At 49.3% G+C, this 24,146-nt stretch overlaps 2 protein-coding genes across 4 annotated transcripts in view; both read right to left on the minus strand.

Moving 5' to 3' along the window:
• The window catches only part of KLC2 (kinesin light chain 2), a 31,467-nt gene extending 22,319 nt beyond the window's left edge, over nucleotides 1-9,148 (minus strand). Inside the window, exons 1-3 of the mRNA XM_054993972.1 lie at nucleotides 9,063-9,148; nucleotides 1,292-1,548; nucleotides 446-676 (exon numbers count right to left, since the gene is read on the minus strand). Of these exons, the coding sequence (XP_054849947.1) occupies nucleotides 446-676; nucleotides 1,292-1,540 (480 nt within the window). The 5' untranslated portion in view covers nucleotides 1,541-1,548; nucleotides 9,063-9,148. The remainder of the gene's footprint in view (nucleotides 1-445; nucleotides 677-1,291; nucleotides 1,549-9,062) is intronic.
• A 2,551-nt stretch (nucleotides 9,149-11,699) lies between these two features.
• The window catches only part of PACS1 (phosphofurin acidic cluster sorting protein 1), a 93,598-nt gene continuing 81,151 nt past the window's right edge, over nucleotides 11,700-24,146 (minus strand). For all 3 annotated transcript variants that reach the window (XM_054994013.1, XM_054994006.1, XM_054994021.1), the window contains exons 20-24: nucleotides 20,092-20,134; nucleotides 19,253-19,388; nucleotides 17,865-18,091; nucleotides 17,446-17,565; nucleotides 11,700-16,560 (exon numbers count right to left, since the gene is read on the minus strand). In XM_054994013.1, coding sequence (XP_054849988.1) covers nucleotides 16,448-16,560; nucleotides 17,446-17,565; nucleotides 17,865-18,091; nucleotides 19,253-19,388; nucleotides 20,092-20,134 — 639 coding nt within the window. In that variant the 3' untranslated portion in view covers nucleotides 11,700-16,447. The remainder of the gene's footprint in view (nucleotides 16,561-17,445; nucleotides 17,566-17,864; nucleotides 18,092-19,252; nucleotides 19,389-20,091; nucleotides 20,135-24,146) is intronic.

Below are 24,146 nucleotides of genomic sequence, written 5' to 3' on the forward strand. Positions count from 1 at the left end.
AACATGGGGCAGTCCCTGCTGGAAGAAGAAGGGGCTGGGCCAAATTGCCACCCCTCCCTTTTGATGTTTGTAAGCTCCAGAGCACACAAAAGTCAAAGCAGAAAGAAGCACCACTGGAGCACTTAAATCTGACTAGGCTTGCTGAAGGACTTCCTTAAGAGTACCATCTTCACCTGGTGGCTCAATGGACACAGGAAGGGGGCTGGCGCACTTCCAGTGCCACAGCCAAGAAGGGCCCATCCTGTGTCGCCAGCTAAGCAAAATCCCAACAGCAGAGGCAGAGAGAGGGAGATCTTAGCATACCGGTGGGTTCGCAAGGTTCACTTTAAGCCAAATTACAGAAGCTTGCAGTCAGAAGTAATCTTAAAATTCATAACCAAACTTTAAAATCAAAACAGAGAGAAGGCAATATAAATGGGGCACGGGAGGAAGAGAGGGGGCCTACCGAGGGCGAGACGTCCTCATCGAACTTCTTGATCTGGTTCATGAACTCCAGGTGCTTCTTCTCCTCCTCCAACTGGGCCACAGCCTGCTCGCTGCGCTGCAGCTTCTGCTGGGTGCTGGCCAGCTCGTCCCGGAGCCACTGGTTCTCCTGCACCAGGCGTCGCACCTGGGCCCGCAGTTTCTGCTTTTCTGACTCCACGGCACTCAAGTGGCTTGAGAGGGCTATGATCACCTGCGACGTGGAAGGTGGGCAGAAAGAAATTGGCTTGGGCATCACGGGGCCCGATCCACACACATCCCACCAACAAAGATCACGGAGCGATCCGAGAGAGCCCATTAGGAGTCTCGGGGAGCGTCTCCCCACTGCCTCTGACTGTCTTCCCTGAAAGACAGATCTACAGACGGCTACCATTCATAGTGGCTAAGCAGAACCTCCCTATTCAGAGGCAGTGTATCTCTGAATGCCCGTAACTGGAGGGTGAGAGCAAAAGGGAAGGGGTTTTTGGTCTTCGTACCCTGCTTTTAGGCTCCCCAAAAGCACATGGGAGAAAAGGGCGTAGGACTGTCTCATACTCGAAACCTGACCCGGCACACAAATTGAACAGCACTTCCTAGAGCTTGTTAATCTGCAATCTTTCTGGAAAGGCACAGGATGGCTTCAACATGTGAAATATCAGAAGTGTCTTGGGGACCCCCCCCCCCGCTGCTTTTTAATCATTCTTTAAAAAGCAAGAGCAGAGGCTATCCCCCTACCCAGGCATCAGCTTGCTGGCTTCTGCCAATCCTGTTCCCTCCCACTGCATGGCCCACAGACTGGCTACCCTTTGGGGCTCCTGGCAGACGTCACCTGGGCTTCCCCGAGCCCCAACTCGATGGCATCCAAGGACTTGCGCAAGAGGCCCGCCTTCTCCTGGGTGGCGCTGGTTTCGTGCTGTTGCTCCAGGCAGTTGACGGTGTCCAGCAGGGCGGCTAGCAAGGAGTGGTGCTCGGTGCGCAAGGTCTCCAGGCCCTGCACCACTGCCTTGGTGCCCAGCACGATCTCGTCCTGGCTCATCTTCTCCAGCTTCTCCTCACGTAGATACAACATGGTGGCCATCCCTAGCCCTTCCAAAGAAACAAGGAGAGAAGAGACTTGGGAGAGGTTCACAAGGCACACGACAAACCCAACCTGTAAACAGCCCCTCACCAGTGGGCAAGAATCGCCTTCCCAGGTAGTCCTGTTAGTCTGCACTCGAAGAGCAAGATATGGGCCCAGAAGTATCTTAAAGACTCACAGTTGGTCTTTAAGGTACTGCTGGAGCCAGATCCTGCCCAGGTAAAGAAGCTTCAGAAAAGTCGGCCCCCAATACTGGGATGTGCAAGTAGGTGGAGCAGTCAGCTGTGGCAAGCTTATCTGAGATTGCACTGAATCCCTTCAGCTCCTGGGCCAGCCTTGTGGCTAAGAATATTAGGTCAGACATCCTCAGCTCAAATCTATTTGGAGAAAACAGGGTTGTACATACTTGTAACTACTGTTCGTCAAGTTCTGTACAGGCATACATTGGGACTGCGCATGCGCACAGGCCTGCTGACAAGAGAATTTTCTTTAGCTTCTTTAGAGTTCCATTAGGGGCTGCTCCTCCTCAGTCACGTAGAGTCCCATTTTCCTGCCTAAACAGGCATGTGACTAGAGAGGAAGAGCGGCCCCTTCCCTCAGTTCTCTGGACCGCCGTAACCTAATGGACAGCAGGGCAGCAGGAAGGGATGTGTGCCTGCACAGAAGAACTCGAACAATAGTTACAGGTACGATGAACAATAGTTACAGAAGCTGTCCCTCCTGGACATTCTTGCCTTCCACTAGGTGGAACAGAGCTTTCAGCACATACCGTATTACCCTGAGCTATAGCTGGTTGATGTGCATATTGGACTCCTGGCGGGACCAAACCTCCTTCACTTCATTGGTCCTGGAATATAACCTCCACCCCAACAGGGAGGCGTCTGTGTAAATGGAAATGAGAACTGGGAAATAACCAAAAGGTGTCCCCACAGGTTCCATCTGTCACTCCGCCAACCCAGGGACCTGTGGATTATCCTCGGAATTGAGAACCGCTTGTACGGGTTCTGGTAATGTGGAAAACTCTGACGTACCAGTTTTGTCATGGGCGAAGCCGAAGTCTGGCGAATGGGACTATCAAAGTCAGAGATGCCATGAAACCTAACAATTTTTGAATTTGCTTTGCGCTTTGGTGTCTGAATGAACACGCTTTGTTCAGTGTGAGCAGGAACCTTTCTATCCTCTCCGAGGTGGGAGAGGCTCAGGTTAGAGAAGAATCCAACACTGCCCCTACAAACATTACATTTTGGCGGGGAATGAGAGATGACTTCTCCATGTTGACTCTCAGGCTTAACTGATGGAGGACTCCCAGGACTAGGGAAGTGGGTTGAGACAGGGATTCCCTGGTCTGACCCACTAGAAGCCAGTTGTTGAGATAGGGAAAAATTTTATACCCTCTTTCCCTGAGGTCTGACCACAACTGCCATAACCTTGGTAAAAAACAGAGGGGCAGAGGAGAGGCTGAAAGGGAGAACTTTGTACTGCTACCTTTGGGATCCCCATTGAAAACAAAGGAACTTTTTGTAGTGAACATTTATTGGAATATGGAAGTATGTGTCTTTTAAACTGACAGTAACAAACCAAACGGGATTTCCCAACAGGAGTAAAACATCTCTTAATGATAACATTCTGAACTTCCTAGTAACTAGTTCAGGAAGTGAAGGTCTAAAATAGGGCAGGAGCCCCCTGACTTTTTTGTCCACCATGAAGTAGTGGGAGAAAACTCTATCGGAACTGTGGGATGGAACCGGTTCTGTAGCCTGTTTCAGCAACAGGGTCTGCACTTCCTCCAAGAGTAAGTTCGGAAGTAGCGGGGAATTCGACGGTGGGGGGATGTCGGAAGGAACAGACTGGAACTCTAGGTAGTAACCATGCTGGACTATGGACAACGCCCAGGACTCTCAAGTGATTGCCTCCCAGGTTAATAGGGGAAGCAACTGACTGGGAGGGCTGGGGAAAGACAGCTTGGAATCAAAAGCCCTATTTGTTAGAGCCGGACTGTTCCCTAGGAGAGCAGGAACCATCCTTGGATTTGGAGTGGAAGTACCACCTGCAAGGGTGGGCAGGAGCAGCCGTAGAGGCAGGCTGCTGGTGACCCTTAGAAAAGGGTTGACTGGGTATGGGACCGATTGTACTTAGGGTTATAATGCAGGTATGATCTCACAGGGAACCAGCGTCTATAAGGATTCGGATAGACAGGAGTGATTCCTAAAGAACGAGTTGTCACCTTATTATCTTTAATCTTTTTCAGTGCATTGTCTGTAGTGCATCAGAAAATATCTGTCCCCACAAAGGGAAGGTCTTCTACCTGCAGTCTGTGGTGAGGGGCTAAAGCAGTGGTCCGAAGCCATGGATGCCTGCAACTTACAATGGTGGAGGCCACGGCTCTGGTGGAACAATTCCCAATGTGCCTTACAGTATTAATTTGTTGCTTGGACAGCCTGATAGCTTCTCCTTGCAGGATCTTTGCCAGATGCTGTTTTTCATCTAGGTTTAGGTAAAGGCCAATTTTGTCCCATATCTGGCCATAATGGCCTCATAGTTGCCAATGTGAAAATTAGGAGCGTTGGAAGCCGTGGCAATACGTCTACCTCGGGAACACCCCATTGTTGAAATATGAATCGTTCAGAGATCAACATCCACTCTGAAATTGTCCGATCTAGCAATATGGATCGCATGTAAGGACACATTGTCGACAACTGCTCCATTCCAGATGGCTGAAGCCTCCATACAAAGGGCCAACACTGTATCTCCCTGTTTGCTGATGTAGTACCTAGTAGTGGTGTTGTCTTTGTGGAAGTGCACCTCTCTCTTTCAGAGAAAAGCTGTAAAAGAGAGGAGAGCAAAGTGGATGGACCTGAGTTCTAAGAGGTCAATGTGCAAAGACAGGGCTTTAACTGACCAATGATCCTGGAGATCCTCAGTTCTGATGAACGCTGATGGTCGGATCCACAATAGTTACGCTGTAACCAGGGCTGATGAGCAAGCCCTCTAAGAATCTCTCCGAGTCTGACCCAACCTCGGATCCATAATAGGGGCCGGTTCCTCTTCAGAGAAGGAGTCTGGATCCATACTAGACTCACGTCTCCAGTCACCTTGCGGCCAAGGCTGAGACACCTCAACTTCTAGGAGCTCTCCTTCTGACAGGGAGCGCTCAGTGGAATGCAGGGGTGGGGATGCGGTCCTAGGAGGAACAAGGACCACGTCATCGTGCTTTGGATCTTCACGAAAGGGTCGACTCCAAACGAGGTTTGACTCTGAGCAGGATGAGCATTTACAGAGTTTTTCCTTGGTGGTTCTGACAAATGTCTCAGAGCCAATGGAGCAAGTGATGCACGAGGCTGTGGGGAGGTCAAATCCAATCTCGCTGCCGACCTGGACAAAGCCATGGATCCAGATCTGGAATGATGGCCCAGAGTGGCAGATGAACCCAATGTGGGACTGCACCGAAGAACGATGATGAAAACAGGATTGTACATACCTGTAAGTATTGTTCATCGAGTTCTTCTGTGCAGGCACAAAACCCTCCATCCTGCCCCGCTGTGAACTTTCTGGCTATGTCCATTGGGTTGCAGTGGCTCAGGAGAACTGAGGGAAGGGGCCACTCCTCCTTTCTAGTCACATGTGCCTGTTTAGGCAGGAAAATGGGACTCTACATGACTGAGGAGAAGCGGCCCCTAATGGAGCTCTAAAGAAGCTAAAGAAAATTCTCTATCAGCAGGCCTGCATTCATGTGCAGTCCCAATGTGGGACTGCACAGAAGAACGACAATGAACTTTGAACTAGAGGCAGAGTAAAAATGCTTTGAATAACTGAATGAACAGATCTTGCCTTAAAAAGATCTGTCTGTATGCACTGTATCATATAAAATTAGGAAGAACAACATATGCTGCTCTGAGCTCTTTAGAGGAAGGGCGGGATAAAAGCACATGCTAGGAATCATACTTCATGCCTGAGCTAGGAGCCTCCCAATAATAATTACTCCACCCAGCCTATTGTTGTTGGCAGTGGCTTTGTATGCATACAAACGGCCACTGAGCCATGCCCCCTCCTTGTTACAAATGCATGTAATCTACTTGAGATTTGCCATTTGATATTAATAACAATAACTGTGCTTATATACTTCTCTTCTACACAGATTAGTGCTTCACCCAGAGCTATGAACAAGTCAGTGTTATTATTATCCCCACAATACAGCTGGGGAGCTGAGGCAGAGAGGAGTGGTTTCCCCAAGGCCACCGACTGAGCTCATGGCAGTAGTGGGATTCGAACCAGCAGAGTGCTGATTCACAGCTGAAACACTTAACCGCTGTGCTACAGCAGTTCTCTGTAGGCCTGCTTTCCCCACACCAAGTGACCTGCATCAGACCGGGCTAGGCTCTGACTCTTTGATGTAAGCCTCAAGCTCCAGAACCTGTTCTGTATGGCCCAAGCTCAACCTTGGGATATTTGAAACAACACAGAGAGTTGCAATTATTCAGCACTGAGTAATGATAGCTAGGCCCACAGGAATCTGGAGAGACAAAGGATTTCCTCACTGGCCGACTCAGACTTCCAGCATTTTAGGAATTGCGGAAGGCCTCCCCTCCCCTCCCCTCTCCTCCTCCTCGTGTCCGGCTGTCACTGCAGTTCTCGGCTCCCCCCAGCAGGCGGCTGGCTCAGGCCCCGACAAGAGAGACGCAATGCGGCGTGAGAGTCCCGTGCCCACCAGCCAAACTCCAGCTGCAGCACAAGGAGGGGTGGGCCTCCCCCTTCGCCCCCATCCACAAGTAGAAGCACTCGAAGCTTTTACACTCCATTCCTAACCGCCTGCTTTGATCCAGCGGTCCTCCCCACCCCAAGAAACCCCACTCAGAAGTCCAAGCGTCTTAACGGGAATCTAGAGGACTCTTAACGAAATGTAAGCATTTTTTCACTGCCTCAAGCCCTATTGGTTTAGACAGGAACGTCTCCCTCTCTCATCCCCTACGTCATTTCAGCTTCAGGCCTCTGCAACACAGCAACATCTCCCTGTCTCCTTGAGATATTTAAGGGCAATAGAGGGCCACAAGTTTTTCCGGCTATCAGGCTATGACAACAGTGGGAGAAGGTGACCGTCCACCCCAAAACGTGTCATCAGAAGCACTGCCTGTCCGCTCAGGGCTCTTTCTCATCCAAGTTATCACATGTCCTTCACATTCTCTTCCCAACCTCCACAGTTTTTTCAAAATACTCCCTAGATGAATGGGAAATGGTACAAACTGGATTTGTTTTTTTCCATATTAAAAATCCTTTTGACTTATCAAGTGCACGTGAACGTCAACCTTCTGAACATCAGCTCTTACGTCACCATGAAGACAGACCAGACCCCCTCCCCACCTACAAGTCCCACTTACAAAACAGCATCACTCTCACCCAAAAATTTTAAGCATGAGATGCAGGCAAGCACTCCAGACTGAGACCAGGCCAAGAATTTCCATCCTAGAAAGCCATACAAGCCTCCCCCGCTTCAGCCTAGCCCTTGTTAGATTTCAAGGGAATTTGGGGGGGGGGGCAAAGAGCAAAACAGAATGCTTTGCTCTTCCAGTCTACCAGCTTTCCCACTCCCCTATTCAGTTCTCCCCCGTGCTGCTGACCCTGCACTGATTCCCTGAACCCTTCACCTGCAATTTTTTGGAGGGACGTTCTCCCCTCCCTTCAGTCTGTTGCAGCTATTTCTTCCTCCCCTTGTCTCAGATTGAGGAGCTTCCCTCCCCTTCTCTTCTTTGACTTTGGAGAACCTCTCGTATAGTAAAATCCTTAGCAGAGTTACTCCAGTCTAAGCCTATGGGGTTAGACTGGAGTAATTCTGCTAAGGATTTCACTGTTAAGGTTGAAGACACTCTCTTCTGTATCACCAATATCACAGACCCAGACTAGGAGAGTGACCTCCTCTTTCAATGACCCCAGAATCCCCTTCTAAAGGGCTTTCCTGCTTTGCCCCCTTCTTGATTTTCTCAGGCTCTGAATCCCTCCATCTTTGTTACTTTCTTGGAGAGGTTCTGCAGCCCCCCCAGTTGAGGGGCACCCACCCCTTCTGCTTTAAAAAGCCTTCAATTACACATCACTCTTCCTCCTGGAATATGTGGTTCCTCCTTCTCCTTGAAGATGTTGAGGGAAGAAAAGCCTTTGCTCTGCTGTTAACATTGGGGCATGCGTAATGCTGGGAGGGGGCTCTAGATATCTGCCTCACTTTTTGAATGGGGATTCTCTAAACTGCATACACATTCTTCATGGAAAAGAAAATCTTAGATTCCCTCTCCTCTTTTTGGGGAGGTGGTCTCTGATCTGCCAAACCTTTTGTTCCTGGGGAGATGCTTTCTAGCTCCCCATTCCTTATGGAAAGAGAAACCATCTCTTAACTTTTGGTTGGGGATGGCTCTCTACTTTCTTCTTGCCTAGAAGACATATGCTACATAGATCCTGTATTTCAGAAGACCTTTTTACCATCAGCACCCTTCATCTGTTGGGGGATACTCTTTCCTAAATCTCCTCTCCATTTTTTTGCAGGATGCTATAATTGGCTCTTTATTTCCAGCTTGACTCATCCCGGCGGGACATTCCATTTATGCATGATGGACTTTTTGACTGAGGGGCTCTTCTGCACTTAGCAGTCCCTCTAATACCCCTTATACCTCTTTTAAGCTTTCATAGCTCGTATATGGGGGACGGAATCATCCCTTATCCAAGCCCTGCACATTTTGCTGTGGGGGATCCCTTTTGGCATCTTGGGGTTTTCTTTACCTCACACACAGCTCTTTGGGGGAAGAAGCTTCATATTCACCTTGCTTAAAAGAATTCACCCCCTTCCCTCATTTTCCTGTGTGGGAGAATCCCTTTGAAGGGAGGGCACTTCTACCTAACCTCCCCCCTTTTCTGAGATGGAAGATACTCAAAACTTGCATGGAGAAAAATCACCCAGCCCCTTCCAGACCTCTCATTTTCCGGACTGCGGGTGTGTGTTCCTGTCCTAATAATTCTGAAAGAAGCTTCGACCCTGGAGAGCTCCGACCCAGAAAATCTTGTGGGTCTCTGAGGTGCTACTGGACTCCAATCCTGCTGTCCTAATATACCTTCTTGAAGGAAGCTCCAGTGACCCCCCCAATTCCCTTTCTCTATAATTACCCACTCACTCACTCCCTACCCGCCTGCCATCTCTTGTTTCTATGTAAGAAACCATTTCCAGGGCTTTAGCTACCCCCATTCTATTTAGAGGATGCTTCTAACACCCCCCTCTGACTCAGTTCCCACTTAATCCCTCTTTTATCTGGGGGGGGGGGGAATCATTCCCTCTTAACTACTTCACACACCCCTTCTGACCCCCCACATCATCATTAGGACGCCCCCCCCCCCCCAATAACCTTGCTTGATCTCTCAATTTCAGGCGAGGGCCCTCTTTTGCCTTCCCACCCTCTAATGGGGGGGGGTCCCAGCCTCCCCTCCCAGCGCCTCCCCAGCGCCTCCCCAGCCTGACTCCCTCAGCACCATCCCCTCCCCCCCCTATTACCTGCGCGCGCAGCCCTGCCGCGGCTCCTCTCAGGGGCTCCTCCCGCCGCCGCCGCCACCCGCCAGGGCTTCTGGTCTCTCCTCAGCCACCGGCGGCCTCATCGTTCCCGGCATGCACTGCGGCACCGGCACCCGCGCGACTCCGCCCCAAAACAACCGCCTTAAAGGAGAGGACGGGAAAGGCGGGGGGGGGGAGGTGGAGAAGAGAGGGAGCGTTTAGTGTCGGAGGGCAGATAGAAGCCGCGTGTGGGGAGGCGGCCGAGAGCCTTAAAGGGGAGTGGGCTTGGAACCCGCGCGGGTTTTTTTCCCCGAGGGGAACGCCTGGCGTGGGACCGGCTGCCGTTTTGATGCAGAAGTTAAGTAAAAGTCTTTTGAGGTGGGTTGCCCTGTTGGTCTGCAGTAGCGGATCCCATGGGCAGCCAAAAAGACAGATAAATTGGGTTCTAGATGAACCAGACTAAGGCTGTCATTCTTTGGTAACATCAGATGAAGATTGGGGGAGGGGGTTGACACTCTGTACATGACCAGAGAAGCAATCGTGCGGCATTGTAGTTTACAGCCGCAAAGCTGTGTTGGCAAGCTAAGGGAGAAGGTTCTGAAAAGCAGCAAGATTTCCCTTTCTTCTGTCCTGTTTCTGCTGTGATCGCCGTTGCATTTTTCTTTTGCTGGTGGCATTTTTTGTTTTGGTTCTTGATGATCTCTTGGCCCTGAAAACTCGAAAGGCAACCCGGTCTGGAAATGTTTGGTCGAACAGGAGCAGAATGCCTGAAAAAACGCAAGCGAGCAAACTTTCGAGTTCGCCATAATTTTTCCAAGCAACAAAGGGAATGGGATGTTACTACTGGAAGCTACGCCTAGCCTGAAAAATACAAAAGGTTGCAGACTACCTCTTAACTTGGTCCCAGAAATCTGGGAGGGAGCAGAAGAAAATAGGCTGCACGGGTTCTGCTCTGGGGCAAAGGGTGAAAAATAGGGACTGGGCACAAAAACTCCCGGCCTCTATACCCTAACCCTATACTTTCCACAAACTCTTCATGTACATGTGCCTCAGTGGCAAAGAAACACCCAGTCAGCCTTCTTACTTAGAAACAAGTAATCTGCTGAGTTCAACGGGGCGCAAGTGTGCACAGAACTGCAGCTACTGGTATCTTCGGCTTCGTTTCAAAACTTGTGCCTGGTGCTTCTACTTCACCTCTGGCCTATTCTAGGCCAGGTTCCTCCAGATGTGACTTTCTTTGTGGTGGCCCCTATCCTGTGGAATGACCTGCCTGAGGAAGTCAGAAGAGCCCCCACTCTCCTGGCTTTCCGTAAACGATGCAAAACCGAACTATTCAAAAAGGCTTTTTACTCAAATGGGAGGGCTATATTGTAGGGAGGGGGGTCTCAGGTGCTTCAGTAACCCGTTGGGGGTCATAGAATTCTTCGCCATTTTTGCCTCATGTATTATCTGCTGCTTTAAATATGTACTCCTATGTACAACCATCGCTCCGTGCTGTCTGTTAGTCCTAGAATTATGTTTTGCTTCAGTATCTCTACTATGTCTTGGATCCTTGCTAATACTGTCTTTAAACTTGTATATGTTTACCTTATGGTATTGTATGAAAATGTACTTACTTGATACTGATTGTATTAACCTCATACTGTGTAATCCGCCTTGAGTCTCAGTGAGAAAGACGGACTATAAATGACGTAAATAAAATAAATAAAAATAAATAAGTAGCCCTACTGATTTCAGTGAGACTCAGCTCTGGCTACACATAAAAGTAAAAGCACTTTGGTACAGTGGACATTGGGAAATATCTGATTGAGCTCATTCTTGGTAGAGTGAGGGACTTGAACCCAGATCCAGCCCTAGCCGTAACACTTCTGTGGCCGTCTTGATTTGCAGCTCTGAGGCCCTTCTGCAAGTCACAGGTATCAGGGATACAGGCTCTGTCTACATTCTGCCTCACTTAAATTTTTCCCGTACATTAGTCGCCCGATGGGTTCAAACGCATTCTGGCAAGATAACATCCAAAAGAGAACTGCAAGGGCAAGTGTGGGGTCATAGGGCATCCCCCGTTCCCTCAGTCGAGAAAAGCCTTTTTAAAGATGATGCCTGTTGTGACATTCTACATTTCATCTAAAGCCAACAAAAGTATCTTTATTGCATGCTGCTTGGGGGAGCATGCATCCAAAAACCCCTTAGAGCAATTTAAAAAATAAAATTTGATAGAAACATTCAAGTCTTGGCAAAGCCAATTTCCACAGCTCACTCCCCCCATTTTGCTTCTGCTAAATACGCACTTCCCAAGGCACAATCCAACGTTTTCTCAGAGCAGTTCAGGCCCAAGGGATTTCCCATAATCATACTGCCAATACTGAATATTTAGTTTCTGTGAATATCAGTTTTTTTTAAAGTGGAGTTTTGTGTGTGATACTTGCAAAATGCGAAGTCTACTGTATTTAAGGAAACAGCAATTTACATTTATTCCTTCTACTTCTACTAAATGGTCAACATCATTGTCATGTGCTTTTAGATACTGAAGGAGCACTAGGTCTTCACAGCCAATCCTCCCCTCACCCCCAAAATCTGGATAGTGTCCGAGGGGCCCTGAGAAAGAATTAAATTACAAAGTGACCAAACTTGAGAATGGGAAGTGTTAAGAAAAAAAACACAGTTTATTTAATGAAAAACTCCAAAAATAGGGAGATGGGGACAACTGACCCCCAGAATAAAATGTGTCAAATACCAACAAGGCTCCAAAATCGAAACCCAGACAGAGATTCTGAATGTGGCATGTTTTGGGCCAGCAATCCAAAACAAAAAGGAAAAAAAAAGTTAAACACAGTTACAAAAAATGAGATTATATACAAAACTCATATTTATGTACAGTGGCTGAAACACAGAAAATCCAGATAATCTGAATCAGATGAATAACGTTCCAGAATGTGCAAAATCCACACAGCAAAACAGGAGACACAACGGCCCTGGCATGGACCCACATACTGTAACAGTCAAAGACGTCAGAAAACGAGTGAGGCGGGGAGTGCTTGGGATGTGCAAAAGCAGTGGACAAAGCTCTTGCAGAGTCCTCGCGGGCGTCTCCCACTGAGCTGCCCCCCCACCCCCCACGGGTGTCATTTCCTCTTTGGTAGGATCTTTCATGTGGCAGGCATGGAGGTGCTGGGAACAGGGCACGGGCTTCGACGTGGCTCCTGGAGTGGTCTCGACTCGGGCGCCAAGTCACGGACCCCTGCTTCTAGACCACGCCCCTCACAGAGGCTACCTGAAGCCCAAGGCTTACTCCGCTAGACATGAAGCGTGAACTGGAATGGGACGGGAGAGACATTGGTCCAGTCACTCGAGCCTCCCTTCTTTCCCAGAAGGCGCATCTGCATTGTTCTAGGTCATCCGCCTCCAAAGGGCTGTGATGGCAGCAAGAGAATTCATTTCTGGTGTCCGGACCTTTGTATTCCACAAACGTAACAGCGTGTGAAGGGTTTGGGGCAGGGAGGACAGTTGCGCAGGCACACATGCCCAAAGCAAACAGCTGCAGGGTGGCTGCATCAGAGCTCTTCAGGCCGTTGTTTTTTTAAAAACCTCCCCTGTGAGCTGCAAGGTGGGGGTGGGGGGCTAAGGCTGGAAAATCTAACGTGAAAGGAAGAGAAAGACAAGCCAGCTGAGGCCGGTCCTCAGACTTGTGAGTAGTTCATAAACTGTAACAGGACAAAGACTTTAAGCAGGACTCTTGATTCCAACTGTGAGACCACAAAAGCATGGATTTAAACAGCCAGGCTACAGAGACACAAAGAGTGTAGGCAGCACAGCAAACACACGTGAGGCGGCCCTGCTCTGAGCTGGATAAATGAGCACATGGCCGGGGGGGGGGGGGCTTGTCTGTACTTCTGCAGGAGGCTGAAATGAGGGTGAAGACACAGGCTGGCCAAAGGCTAAAGCAACCCCGAGGAGCTGGCGAGACCTCAGCCTTGGTAAATGAAAAGTCTACTGGTTGCTGGCCATTCACGGCAAGCACTCTCACCGCCCCCCCCACCACTACCCAGATGGTAATCTGAACTGCCAGGCATGAATTGCATCTTGGCAGATGCCCGACATCCATTTTTGCAGCCCCCAACAAGCCACAGCCAAAGAAAAAAAGGCTTCTCGCACTTCAGGTGGGCTGCCAGGCAAAGTTGGTGGGCAGCATTTGGTTCAAAGTAGACCAGAACGTGTGCAGGCGTGAAGTAAAGAGATCTGCTCTCAAAACAAAAACCCATCAAATTGGGACAGGGAAAAGAAGAGGCCCGAGGACACCACCACCCTGGCCCGTGGCAAAGTGCCAAGGAGTCCCGGGTGCTGGCTGTGTGGTGAAGCAGGTGAGGAACTGAGCTTCGCGCTGGGCCTTGGAATGTCTCCCCTCCCCTTGATTTTGGACAGACAGGCATGGGAGGGGGGTTCTCTTCCACCCTTGCTCTGAAACAACGGGGATAAGAATAGCAATTGTTTGTTGAGGGTAAGAGGAGGGGAAAAATTCTATGCAAAGACAACATTTCTGCAGAGCAAGTGGGGTGAAGAATATTGAGAGTTGTGCTTATTTAAGTACCCTCTGCTCCACACGCACGCGCGCACACCACACACACTTTTCATGCCAAGGAAGCAGCTGCCCCAAACCCCCAGGGGATAAGTGACATGCTGGAATGTTTTAGGACGAGTTTCTTCAATAATCAGACACGGGGAGGGGGCAGGGGATCTAGTTCAAGACAGAAGATAGCCTATGCACCAAGGCCAGCTGGATTAGTAACATCCCCCCCCACCCCCGGATTTGCAGCTCAGGGAGAAGCACAACAAGTCAATTGCACAAGGTCAATTTCACCTTGAGGGTCTGAGAATGTCCCCTGGGATCCAGGGAAAATTGGAGTCTGACAAGCAAAGCTGTGCCTTATAGCTTCAATCCCGGCAGCAGGAACCAAGGGAAGGAATCTTTTTAAAAAGAAGTCTGTGGTGTCATGTACTGCCACCAGACCCCTCACCGAGGGAAAAAGATCGACCAGCCATAAAACAAAGGGAGATACTTATATCTTGTCTCTGTCACAACAAACAGCTCATGACAAGATCCGGTCTCAAGGCCGTGGCCTTGGGGAGAAATAAGCACAAAGAAAAGAAGGGCAGAGATTCTCCTCTTTTAGTCTAGGAAGCAGAGAACCTTGCTCTTGATCATTCGTTTTCTCTCCTTCCGTCTAACTCCTCAGAAACCAATGAAATCATTCTCAGGGACACACGGCTCCACCCCAACCACACAGAGCCACATTTGGGGACCTCTGAAAAGACAAGCAGATACAGAAACTGGACGGCTGGGAAAGCGACTGTGGGCTGTATGACCCATTTCCTGTCAAAGCCATTCCCATCTCCTGTGTTTCAGAGTTGCTTTATCAGCCAGTAAAGTGGACTGATATCGTGGTGTCAAAAAGCACATTAACAGAGGCTACCCCGGCACCTTAATTGCTGGTCAGAAACAGGTTTAGGGTAGGAAAGATCTTGGCATGCCCTCCAGATCTAGGACATGGGAGGCATCTGATGGCAAAAAGTTTGGAAGTTCAAGTAGGCACAGGAATGCCCTTCTGCATCCTGGCACACCATCTTCAGGGAGCATTTTTGCTCAGTTTTTACTAAAACTAGAGCTATAAGTGACAAACAGGAGCGATGCTTAGATATGGGCAGGGGAGAGAAAGCATCTGGGGGAAAGAGCTCTCACCACACACACACAAAAATGCCCTTCAAAGTACAGGCATGCTACAGAGAAGCAGCCCCCACCTGACCCACCTGCTTCAAAACACCTGCCGTTCTGCAGCCCTGAACCACTAGCAGGCCATCACGAGGCTGAGGGTCCAAAACCCAGTGCTGATATTCAGTCCGCTTCCTTAACGGGGAATTTGGTGGACAAAGGCTGCTCGCTCCTGAATGGCAGCAGACACTTTGGAAGAGGGATTGTTTGGCAAGGTCTGCAACATCTGGTATGGCACAGACGGCCCCCAGAGGAGCCACAGCACAAACCTGCTTTTTAAAAAACATGTTGAAAAGACGGGACAGGCTGCCGGGGTGTTCCCCTTCTCCTCTCCACCTCAGAAACGGCTGTGACAAAGAGACTGTAGTTTCTGTGGAGAGGTGGACGAAAGCATCCTTGCGGGGTGGATGCATCACAGCAGGCTGCCTCAAGAGTGAAGGGGGGAAAGCTGCAGGCTGAGAGCTTGCATGGGTCTCAACCCTCAGCAGTACCACTAAGCACAAGTTATACTGCTCATCCGTTAACTGGAGCTATCCCTCCGCCCAAAGTGGTAGACAATCTCCCCACCCCACACCCCACTGTAATGCTAGTGAAATACTAGCATACTAGTGAATACTAGTGAAAGGGGACCTTTTCCTGCAAAGTAGATGCCCCCCCCCATTAAATAATGCCTGCAAGAGGCTGGTGGATAGATACTGGGCCACACTCACTCCTCAAGGATCTTTTTTTAAAAAAACCAGCGCTTTGCAGGGAAGAATTAGTTATCTCAATTGCTCAGTTTACGAAGTATTGCAAGAAAGGATTATTATAAGTGTATAACAGTTCTCGATAGGCAGTTCTGCTAGAGAGGTCTGACTTCCCATCCTAAATCTTCAGCTTTTCTTCTCACCCAGGTGAAGTGTGGAAAACCTCGTATGAATGTTAAGGCTTCTTCCCCCAGCCTGGTATTGCTTTATCCAGCAGTAGTAGCACAAGGAGGGGGGTGGAGGATGGGGAAAAAGGCCTAGCCTGCTCACAGCAAGGTCAAGCCAGAGTTGAGTTTGAGAAATAGAACTGCCATCGTGGCCTCTGCAGCTTTGTGCTTCTGGAAAGGCTGAATCTGAAAAGGAGAACTTTGAGAGAGGGTGAGAGTGAGAGAGAGAACGCACGCGCTCAGTGTAGCTCTCCCATGGCTCAGCAAAGCTATAATGCAGAACAAGAATGACGGCGTTCAAAGGCAGACTTTTTGATGGACCGCAAGTTCTCTAAGACATTCTTCAGGAAGACATGGAGGATGCACCAGCTCAAGGGAGGGAGTGTGTGATTGGTACAATCCAAGCCTTTGGGGTCCGTTCCCAAGACACAATTCGCTTGACCCAAGCGGAGGCCAGACACCCAGAACACGACGTGGTGGCAAACATGAGAAAGCAGACGGCGGCAGCTCCTGGGCTGGAGGCAAAAACGTAGCATCTCTGTTGGCACCAGAGCCTGGTCCCCACTGGTGAGACCAGATTGACACACAGCAATGCGACACGGGTGAAGTGACCACGGGACAGCGCTGGTTTGGGTGATGGTTCGGATAGACGTGACGCCACGTTGCAGTGGAGCGATGAGGACACAGGAGGGGGCTGCCACGCTGCCATCATCAGGCTGGCTTGGAGCCAAAAAGTCCGACAGGGAAGTGTTTCACATGAGTGGGCCACTGGGCAGCTAACTGGAAAAACTTGATGTCACTCCACTCCACACCATCAATGGAAACTAGAAGGGAACAAAAAGACACAGTTCAGAACAGGAAGGCTGCTGGATCTGTTCATGCCTGGGCTTAGCTTGCTCCAAAGGCTCAAAGGTCCTTGTTTCAAAGGCAGCACACAAAGGTCTGTTCAAATAGGCCACATCACTGGGCCGGGACCACCTCTCCCCATATGTACCCCAGAGAACACTTAGATTGGCAAATAATAATTTGCTGGTGGTCCCTGGTTCCAGGGAGGCCCGATGGCCTCGACCAAGGCCAGGGCCTTTTCAGTCCTGGCTCCAACCTGGTGGAACTCTCTGTCAGAGGACACCCGGGCCTGCCAAGATCTCATATCTTTTTGGCGGACCTGTAAGACAGAGATGTTCCGCCAGGCATACGGTTGAGGCCAGCCTTTGAATTGCTTTTGGTGCTTCCTTACTGGTCTCCCGCCAGGGGGGGGGGTATGAAAACATCTGCCCCTTACAAGCGCAGTCACAGAAATATTATTTAAGTGCTGGCCTCCACGCTCCCCTCTCTCGTTTACATTATGATTGGGAAATTGGAAGGGACTGCCATCTGCTGTCTGTACGTGTACCGTGGTTGTTGGATTTTAATTGTATCTAAACGTTTTAATGTGTGTTGAGCATTTTATTGTACCCCACCCTGAGCCCGTTCATGGGGGCGGTGGGCTAAAAACTGAACAATAAATAAAAATAAAATCACAATATGTCCAAGATTGTTCCATACAGTCAAACCTTCTCCCGTGTCCTTGCTTTACTTGGCCTTAGCTCCCACTCTTCTGCATCAGCCACATCATGCTTAAAACAAGGTAAAAAAGCTACTCCCTGCAGCCAGCGGAATCCCTTCCCCCCCAAGGCACCCACCTTGGTTTCCAGACCACCAAGCGTTACCTTTCAGCATGGTTTGCTGCTGCTTCGCAGAGCAGATCAGCCGACTGATTCCGTCGATCATTTGGCTCTTGGAATCTACCTCCCTCTCTTTGGGTTTCTTGCTCAGAAAAATTGTGGGAACTAGAGAGGGAAAAAAGAACCCGCTTGGCCAAGATGCCTCGTTCTTGCAAGCAAAAAGCAGAAGGATGACACTAGGCGGGAAAGAGAGTCCCCCAGTAGCCTCTGCTGCTGCCCAGCTGCCCTGAGAGTGCAGCCACCAGAAGGATGGGCGTCAGCTCAGGCCTGCAGGAAGGAGGCAGCCAATATCCCACGTTGCTCCCTCACTGACCCGGCAAGCTCTGTCCTCGGCTGCCGCCACCATCCAGGCTCAGCCTCTCCTCTCTGCCCCCCCCCAGCCCATCTCAGCAGCAACAGCTCACCTTTCTTATTCTTCTCTTTGGTGACAACGGTCATGGCCATGGTCCCGGAGAGCTGGGCTTCCCCACTGTTGGGAAGGCGCGACACCTGCACGGAGCGGAAGACACTCTTGAGCGTGTTTTTGGAACTGGCGTCCTTCTTCTCTCCTTCCTTCTTCTTTTCGGTGGGCTGAGCGAGCCAGTAATCCACCTGCAGCCCAATGACATCGCCATAGGGGCTATTGGGGGACCTGCGAGCAAAGAGGGGAAAGAAGGAGAATGTGAACAAGTCTGGCAAAGTGCCTTAAGCACCCAGTGAGGAGGTTCTGACCAAAGAGGAGACAACTCAGGCGTTGTCATACCAGCCACGCTCCTGCCCCCTCCAGCTGGCCTGGCAAGCTCACTACTGGTGGGAGTTCCTGATGTCAAAATATTAAGGGATGGAGGTGGAAAGGCAGCTTCAGCATCTCTTATCAGGAAGGGACAGAAACTCTTTTGAAATGTATGAGCAGTCCTTGAGTGATTCCGCACACGTTGGATAATGCACTTCCAATCCTCTTTATAGATCATTTGGAACGGATTTTTTCATGTTTTTTTCAGAACAAAAAATCCACCTCAAACGATTGATAAAGTGCATTGAAAGTGCATTATCCAATGTGTGCGGAATCAGCCCTTGTTCAGAAAACCTTGTACTATAATGCATCATCATCATCACCATCGTTGTAAGTAATAATATTATTTTCATTTATAGGCTGCCTTTCTCATTGAGACTCAAGGCACATCACAAAATATGAAAAGCAGTTCAATCATTTGACTTGAGGCAGCCAGCAAATCAAACCTGCATGCCAGGAAGGCTTTATGCTACTCACTGACCACTCACAAGGATAAACTCTGCCCCTTCACAGAGTGGGTGCCAGGACTCATTACTTGCCAGTCTACAGGGCATCTCCTTCCCCTTGTTATCAGCATTGTTTCTGGGAATGGGTAGGGTAGAGAGGTTCCTGAGTGGGCAGGGAGGGAGGCGGTTGAAAAGTGGCTGACACAAAGACAATTTCCACTTCTCTCACTAAAGGAGGAGAGGAGATACGCTGGCATGCTGAAAGACACATGGTGCGTGTTTGTGTGTGTTAAGACTGGGCAAAATAAACTGCCTGCTAGAGCATGACACAGCTTTCTCAACCTTAACCCTTTGAGCCAGAAGGCAGCAGCACATCCAGGAATCATCGGCCGTGTAGAAGATTCTACATTCTGACAGTCTATAGCATTTACCTGCCCCGTGCCTTTGGCGCGCATTACTGCTTTCCTCAAAAGGTGGCCAGATGTCCTAAATCTCTGATGGGGGAAGGCTTCTCTTCCCCCCAGCAGTTCTGAAGCCTCCCTCCCCCAGCCAGACGGCATTGCTCAAGACTTACCCCATGACCGCCAGCCCACTCGTCATAGAGGGAGATGATGGAGGCGTGGCAGTGACATCCCTGGCAAGGCCGGAGGTAGACGGGGGAGAGGTGGAGGGGACGGTGAGGCTGATGACGGGAGAATCATCTCCATCCCCTGCAAAGGAAGGAGGGCATGAGACTTTGGACAGGAGGAATGAAGGGGGGGGGGGGCGGTAGGAACCAGCTGCTTTGATGTAAACAACAGCAACGCCCAGGTTACAGCAAGCTTCAGCAATGCCCATCAATTTCAGCAAGTGTACATACAGCCAGAATTCAAGGAAGGAACCAAGATTGACACCAGAGTTTCCAAACCTTTAATAATATCTGGGATGCAGCTTCTTTTCCTGGACGGAAATTGGAGGCCTAGTGCATTCTTAACATTAAAACACACACACAATGAACTCCTAGACAAGCATCCTCATCCCAACTGTGTAACAGCTCAAGTCAGTACTGCCATCCAGTGGCCCATGTCTGCCTCTGCCTCCTCGTACAGGATTCAGGGACTGGGTGATGGCGATAACTGCTGGGATTCCCTCAGCTGAAGCACAGGGATGTATTCTGGGTCGATTCATTTTTCCTAGGCAATATTCCAGCAGCATTCGCTGCCCCCAACCCCACTCACAATTTGAGAAGCGCTACCTTATACTTGTCGTTCTAACTCAGTAGGAAAGCACAGGTTTTGCATTTTTTGCAAAGCACAGCCAACCATTTCCAGATCGATACTAGCTAAACTGTCCTGTTTCATGCTCAGAAGGAAACATTTTAAAATAAGATGGAGTGACTGGCCTGTGCTCCAAGATAGGTGGGTGCAATCGTACCTGTAGCCGCAGGAGAATCTTCAATGAGGCCCACTTTAACCACCTGAAACACAGGAAGGGGGAACCAACTGAGGAAAAGCATTCCAGAGAAGAAATCATGGCAAATACTTTATTTACAGGTGGAAATCAACACCTCTGCCCTTCCTGTGGCAGGCTATTGTATCTCATTCATTTTTCATTTCCTGTATTTTTATATATTGTTTTTCATGGCAAGTGTAATCAAAGTGGTTGACACAAAAAAGACAGGACAATTAAAACACTGTAATGCACTAAAGCTCTTTATGAAAAGAAAGACCTAACAGCAGGCACGACGAAGGAGGATATCAACATCAACTACAAGTTGGGTGGGGGCATGGAACTGAAACTGGATCTTTTTTTGCACTATAATGGAAATATGGCACATACTGTATGTCCCCCTACTTTAGCTGGTTTTCCCAACCCATCCCTCATCAATTCTGTATTTACTTGCACCTGTCAACTGCTCTGGAACTTGAACCAAAGAACCTTATGTGGCTGAAGTCTGGGATCTTGTTAAGCTACATTCAACATCAGCCTCTGTGACTGGCAGCCAACATGAGGCCTCTTGACTGGTCAGGGCCTAGGATAAATGACGCCCTAGGACCGTGGCACCCAGCCCTCCACAGAGCTGCCCACTGCCCTTCAGGCCTAAGACCAAGCCACACCTCTAAAAACCGGTCTCAGAAAGTTTGGCTTGAAGGAACAGGTTTCTATAACTCCTGGCCTGCCCAACACCGACTCAACAGCAACTGCAGTAAAGTCTACTGCAAACAGTAGAGGCAATGTGGATTAATAGCCTTTTCCACTCAGAAAAGATCCAAACGTTTTCAAAGAATCAGAGGGGCACGTTTTTCTAAGCTTTTCTGCTTGCCTATTTGGAGCCCAAATTTATTTTATTATTTTAATAGCTCCCTTTACCCCACTTTTCTGCCCTCACAGGGACACCAAGGCAACTAAAAAAATTCCAAACATACAAATGAAAGTATCATCTTAAAAGCCATTAAAGCCGACATTATTAAAATGATTTAAAACCAGAATTTAAAATGAATACAAATAATATAAACAACTGCTAAAACATTGGGGAGAGAGGAAGGATTACTGAGGGAATGCCGAACCCGCCCCCCCCCCAAACCCAAGATCTTCACAATGCCGTACTTTATGCCTGCTACTAAAATGCAAACTGGGCACTATAGGTGCATGCAGGGCTTTGCCTGTAACTGAGCTTTAAGTGCAGGCCGCAGCCAAAGAGAGAATGAACCTATCAGGTCATCCAAGTGGGGCTGTACTCTGGTTGCTCAGACATCCACTTCAAGCCCCTGTTCAAGGTTAAGCTGTAAAGCCTACCCAGAAACAAGCACAGTAAAGTCACAAAGATATATTTGCTGACATTTCTAGATGCTAAAAAAGGGGTGTTTTTTTAAAGCTCTCAAGCTGCCCTAGTTTGTCAAAAAGTGCACATCTATATTTTCCTCCTGTAAATAACACAGGGACTCAAGAGCATCCTATAGATTAATGCATTTGAGGTTTCCCCTTAATTGGTCGCCATTGCATCAGCCCGCACTTGTGGGACACAACAATGCTGAGTCACACACACACACCCCGCCCGCGCCCGGCTCAGGTTGAGTCAGATTTCCCCAGTGCTTTTGACAGGTCAGAGCTGCAGCCTTTTGGGGAAGCATACTGCTTTTCCTGCTAGGCAAGCTGCTTTCCTTTGCAGGGAAAGAGTGGCCCCCAGTGGCCAGCATGCTTTACAAGCTGCAAGAACACACACACACATTATCCTCTTGTGCAATAACTCAATAGGGGAGACAAAAGAAAGGAGAGGAGTGGCTTGGTGTGATGGCTAGCAGTGTGAATGTTGTGGGAATTGAGATTTTTTTTGGGCTTTTTAAGGGCCTTTTGCCATGACCTGGATAGCCCAGGAGAGCCTGATCTAGTCAGATCTCAGAAACTAAGCAGGGTCAGCCTTGGTTAGTCATTGGATGGGAGACCTCCAACAAAGACCAGGGTTGCTATGCAGAGGCAGGCAATGGCAAACCGCCTCCATTAAGTCTCTTGCCATGAAAACTCCAACAGGGGTTGCCATAAGTCAACTATGACTTGAGGGCAGGATTTCATTTTTCAAGCGCCTTTTCCTTGGGCAGAGTTTAGCTGTTGGAATAAAATGGCGATGACAAGAAAAAAACACACAGCCAACAGGAGGGCTTCATGAGTGCAAATCTGCCCCTCCCAACGATTTCTAACAGCAGAGATAACAAAAGCAGAGATGCTTTCTGTCTGTGCCTTTAGCTGTGTGCGGCACTGGGGGCCGAGGAAGTGTCTTCCAGGTGCTACTGACACCCCCAACACCCAAATCAGGGGCACAGTGAATCAGGCAAGGCAATGCTGGAACAGCCCTGGAATGATGGCATGCCGGAAAGGTGACCATTCCCGCAAAGTCACTCAAACCATCACGCATTTCTCTTGCCTCCCTCAGAGACTATAACACAACGTGGATCAAGAATGAGAAACAAAGATGCAAAGGGGCCCTTCTTTTTTGCTGCTCCATGAATGGCAGAAGTTGTATTTTCACAAGCATCTCATGGATGCTGCAAGGCAAACTGTAAGGGCACAAGAGAGCCTACAAAAGAAAAAGGGCCGATGCCATGGGCAGGCTGCGAACCACTATTAGATGGGTTGTGCTAGTATAATGTGCTGCTACCACTTCGGACCCTTTGCTGCCAGTCTCCAGGGAAGAAGAAGGGTTGCAAATATAAGAACCCTACAGATAGTGAACAATCCAATGCACAACACTGGAACACTGTACTGAACCAAAGGCTGTGAGCAGATATGTGGGAATCTCACTTATGTTCACCTCTAATTTACATGAAAATAGGGATACGTGTAAGAGTAAAGCCCACAATCTAGCAGGAAAAAACCCAAGAGTTCTGTCAAAGGGGACTGCACTCTGTCACAGTTTGCTATCTTTAACCAGGCTCAGAAGTTAACCTGAATACCTAATTGGCAGGTAAAAATTGGTCATAAACTAGGATGTGAAATCATCGCAAGTGGGTGTACAGATCATGGTTTGCATTAGATGCACTAAGTGTTAAATCTGCAGGGACGCAGAGAGGAAATCATAGCTCTGGCATTTTCCCAGTCCTTCTGCTAGCAAAGGTGATAAACCGATGAACCATCCAATGTTTCACTCTTTGCTTGGCGTTAGGGAAAGCCAAGCAAGTACGAAAAAGAAGCCAAGCTGATAGGAGAGGCCGTTGTGAGGCGATCAATGCAGGATGCCTGCTTTCAGTTGCTGGCGGCTTCAGCCCTCATCAACGGCTGGGCTCCAGCCGGGCTTATGGCCAAGTCCGTAATCAAAAGTGCTCAATCCAGAAAGATAAACTTAGCACCAGCAAATGCAGTTTGATTTAATAGGACCACATTTGAATTTTGGCCACAACCTCAGGTCACCATCAGGCGGAGGAAACGGTTTATCAGAGCTGCCATTATCCACGGTAGGTTGGAAAGAAAGGTGACATGAATGCAAATAAAATGGCTCTTGGCAGTTAAATGCTGATGTGGAACACTTCAAGCATGCTACTTTCCATTCCTAATGCAGTGTCTCTTCAGATACAGAGAGACAGACCAACAACAACATCCGATTTGTATACCGCCCTTCAGGACAACTTAATACCCATTCAAAACTGTTTAGAAAGTGTGTTATTATCTCCACAACAATCACCCTGCAGGGCTGGATCTAGAGGGGGGGCAGGGGGGTAGTCTGCCCCCAGCGCCGCCAGGGAGGGGGCACCGGAAGCAGCTCCCAGAGTGTGCAGGTGGCAGCATGGGCAGCCGCGCTGCCTTTTGCTTGCCCCGCAGGACAGGGGGCGGCTGGCTTGCCGCGCACCCCCAGTCCTGCAGGGCAGGAAAAGGGCAGCGCGGCCACCCACGCCACTCACTTGCCCTGCAGGAGAGGGGGCAGCCGGCCACCCCCTGTCCCGCGGGGCAGGCGCATGGCGCGGGCAGCCTCGCAGCCCCCCGCACTGCCTTTTGCTTGC

This window comes from Eublepharis macularius, chromosome 1 (genome assembly GCF_028583425.1).
Source record: "Eublepharis macularius isolate TG4126 chromosome 1, MPM_Emac_v1.0, whole genome shotgun sequence".
Lineage (NCBI taxonomy): Eukaryota > Metazoa > Chordata > Lepidosauria > Squamata > Eublepharidae > Eublepharis > Eublepharis macularius.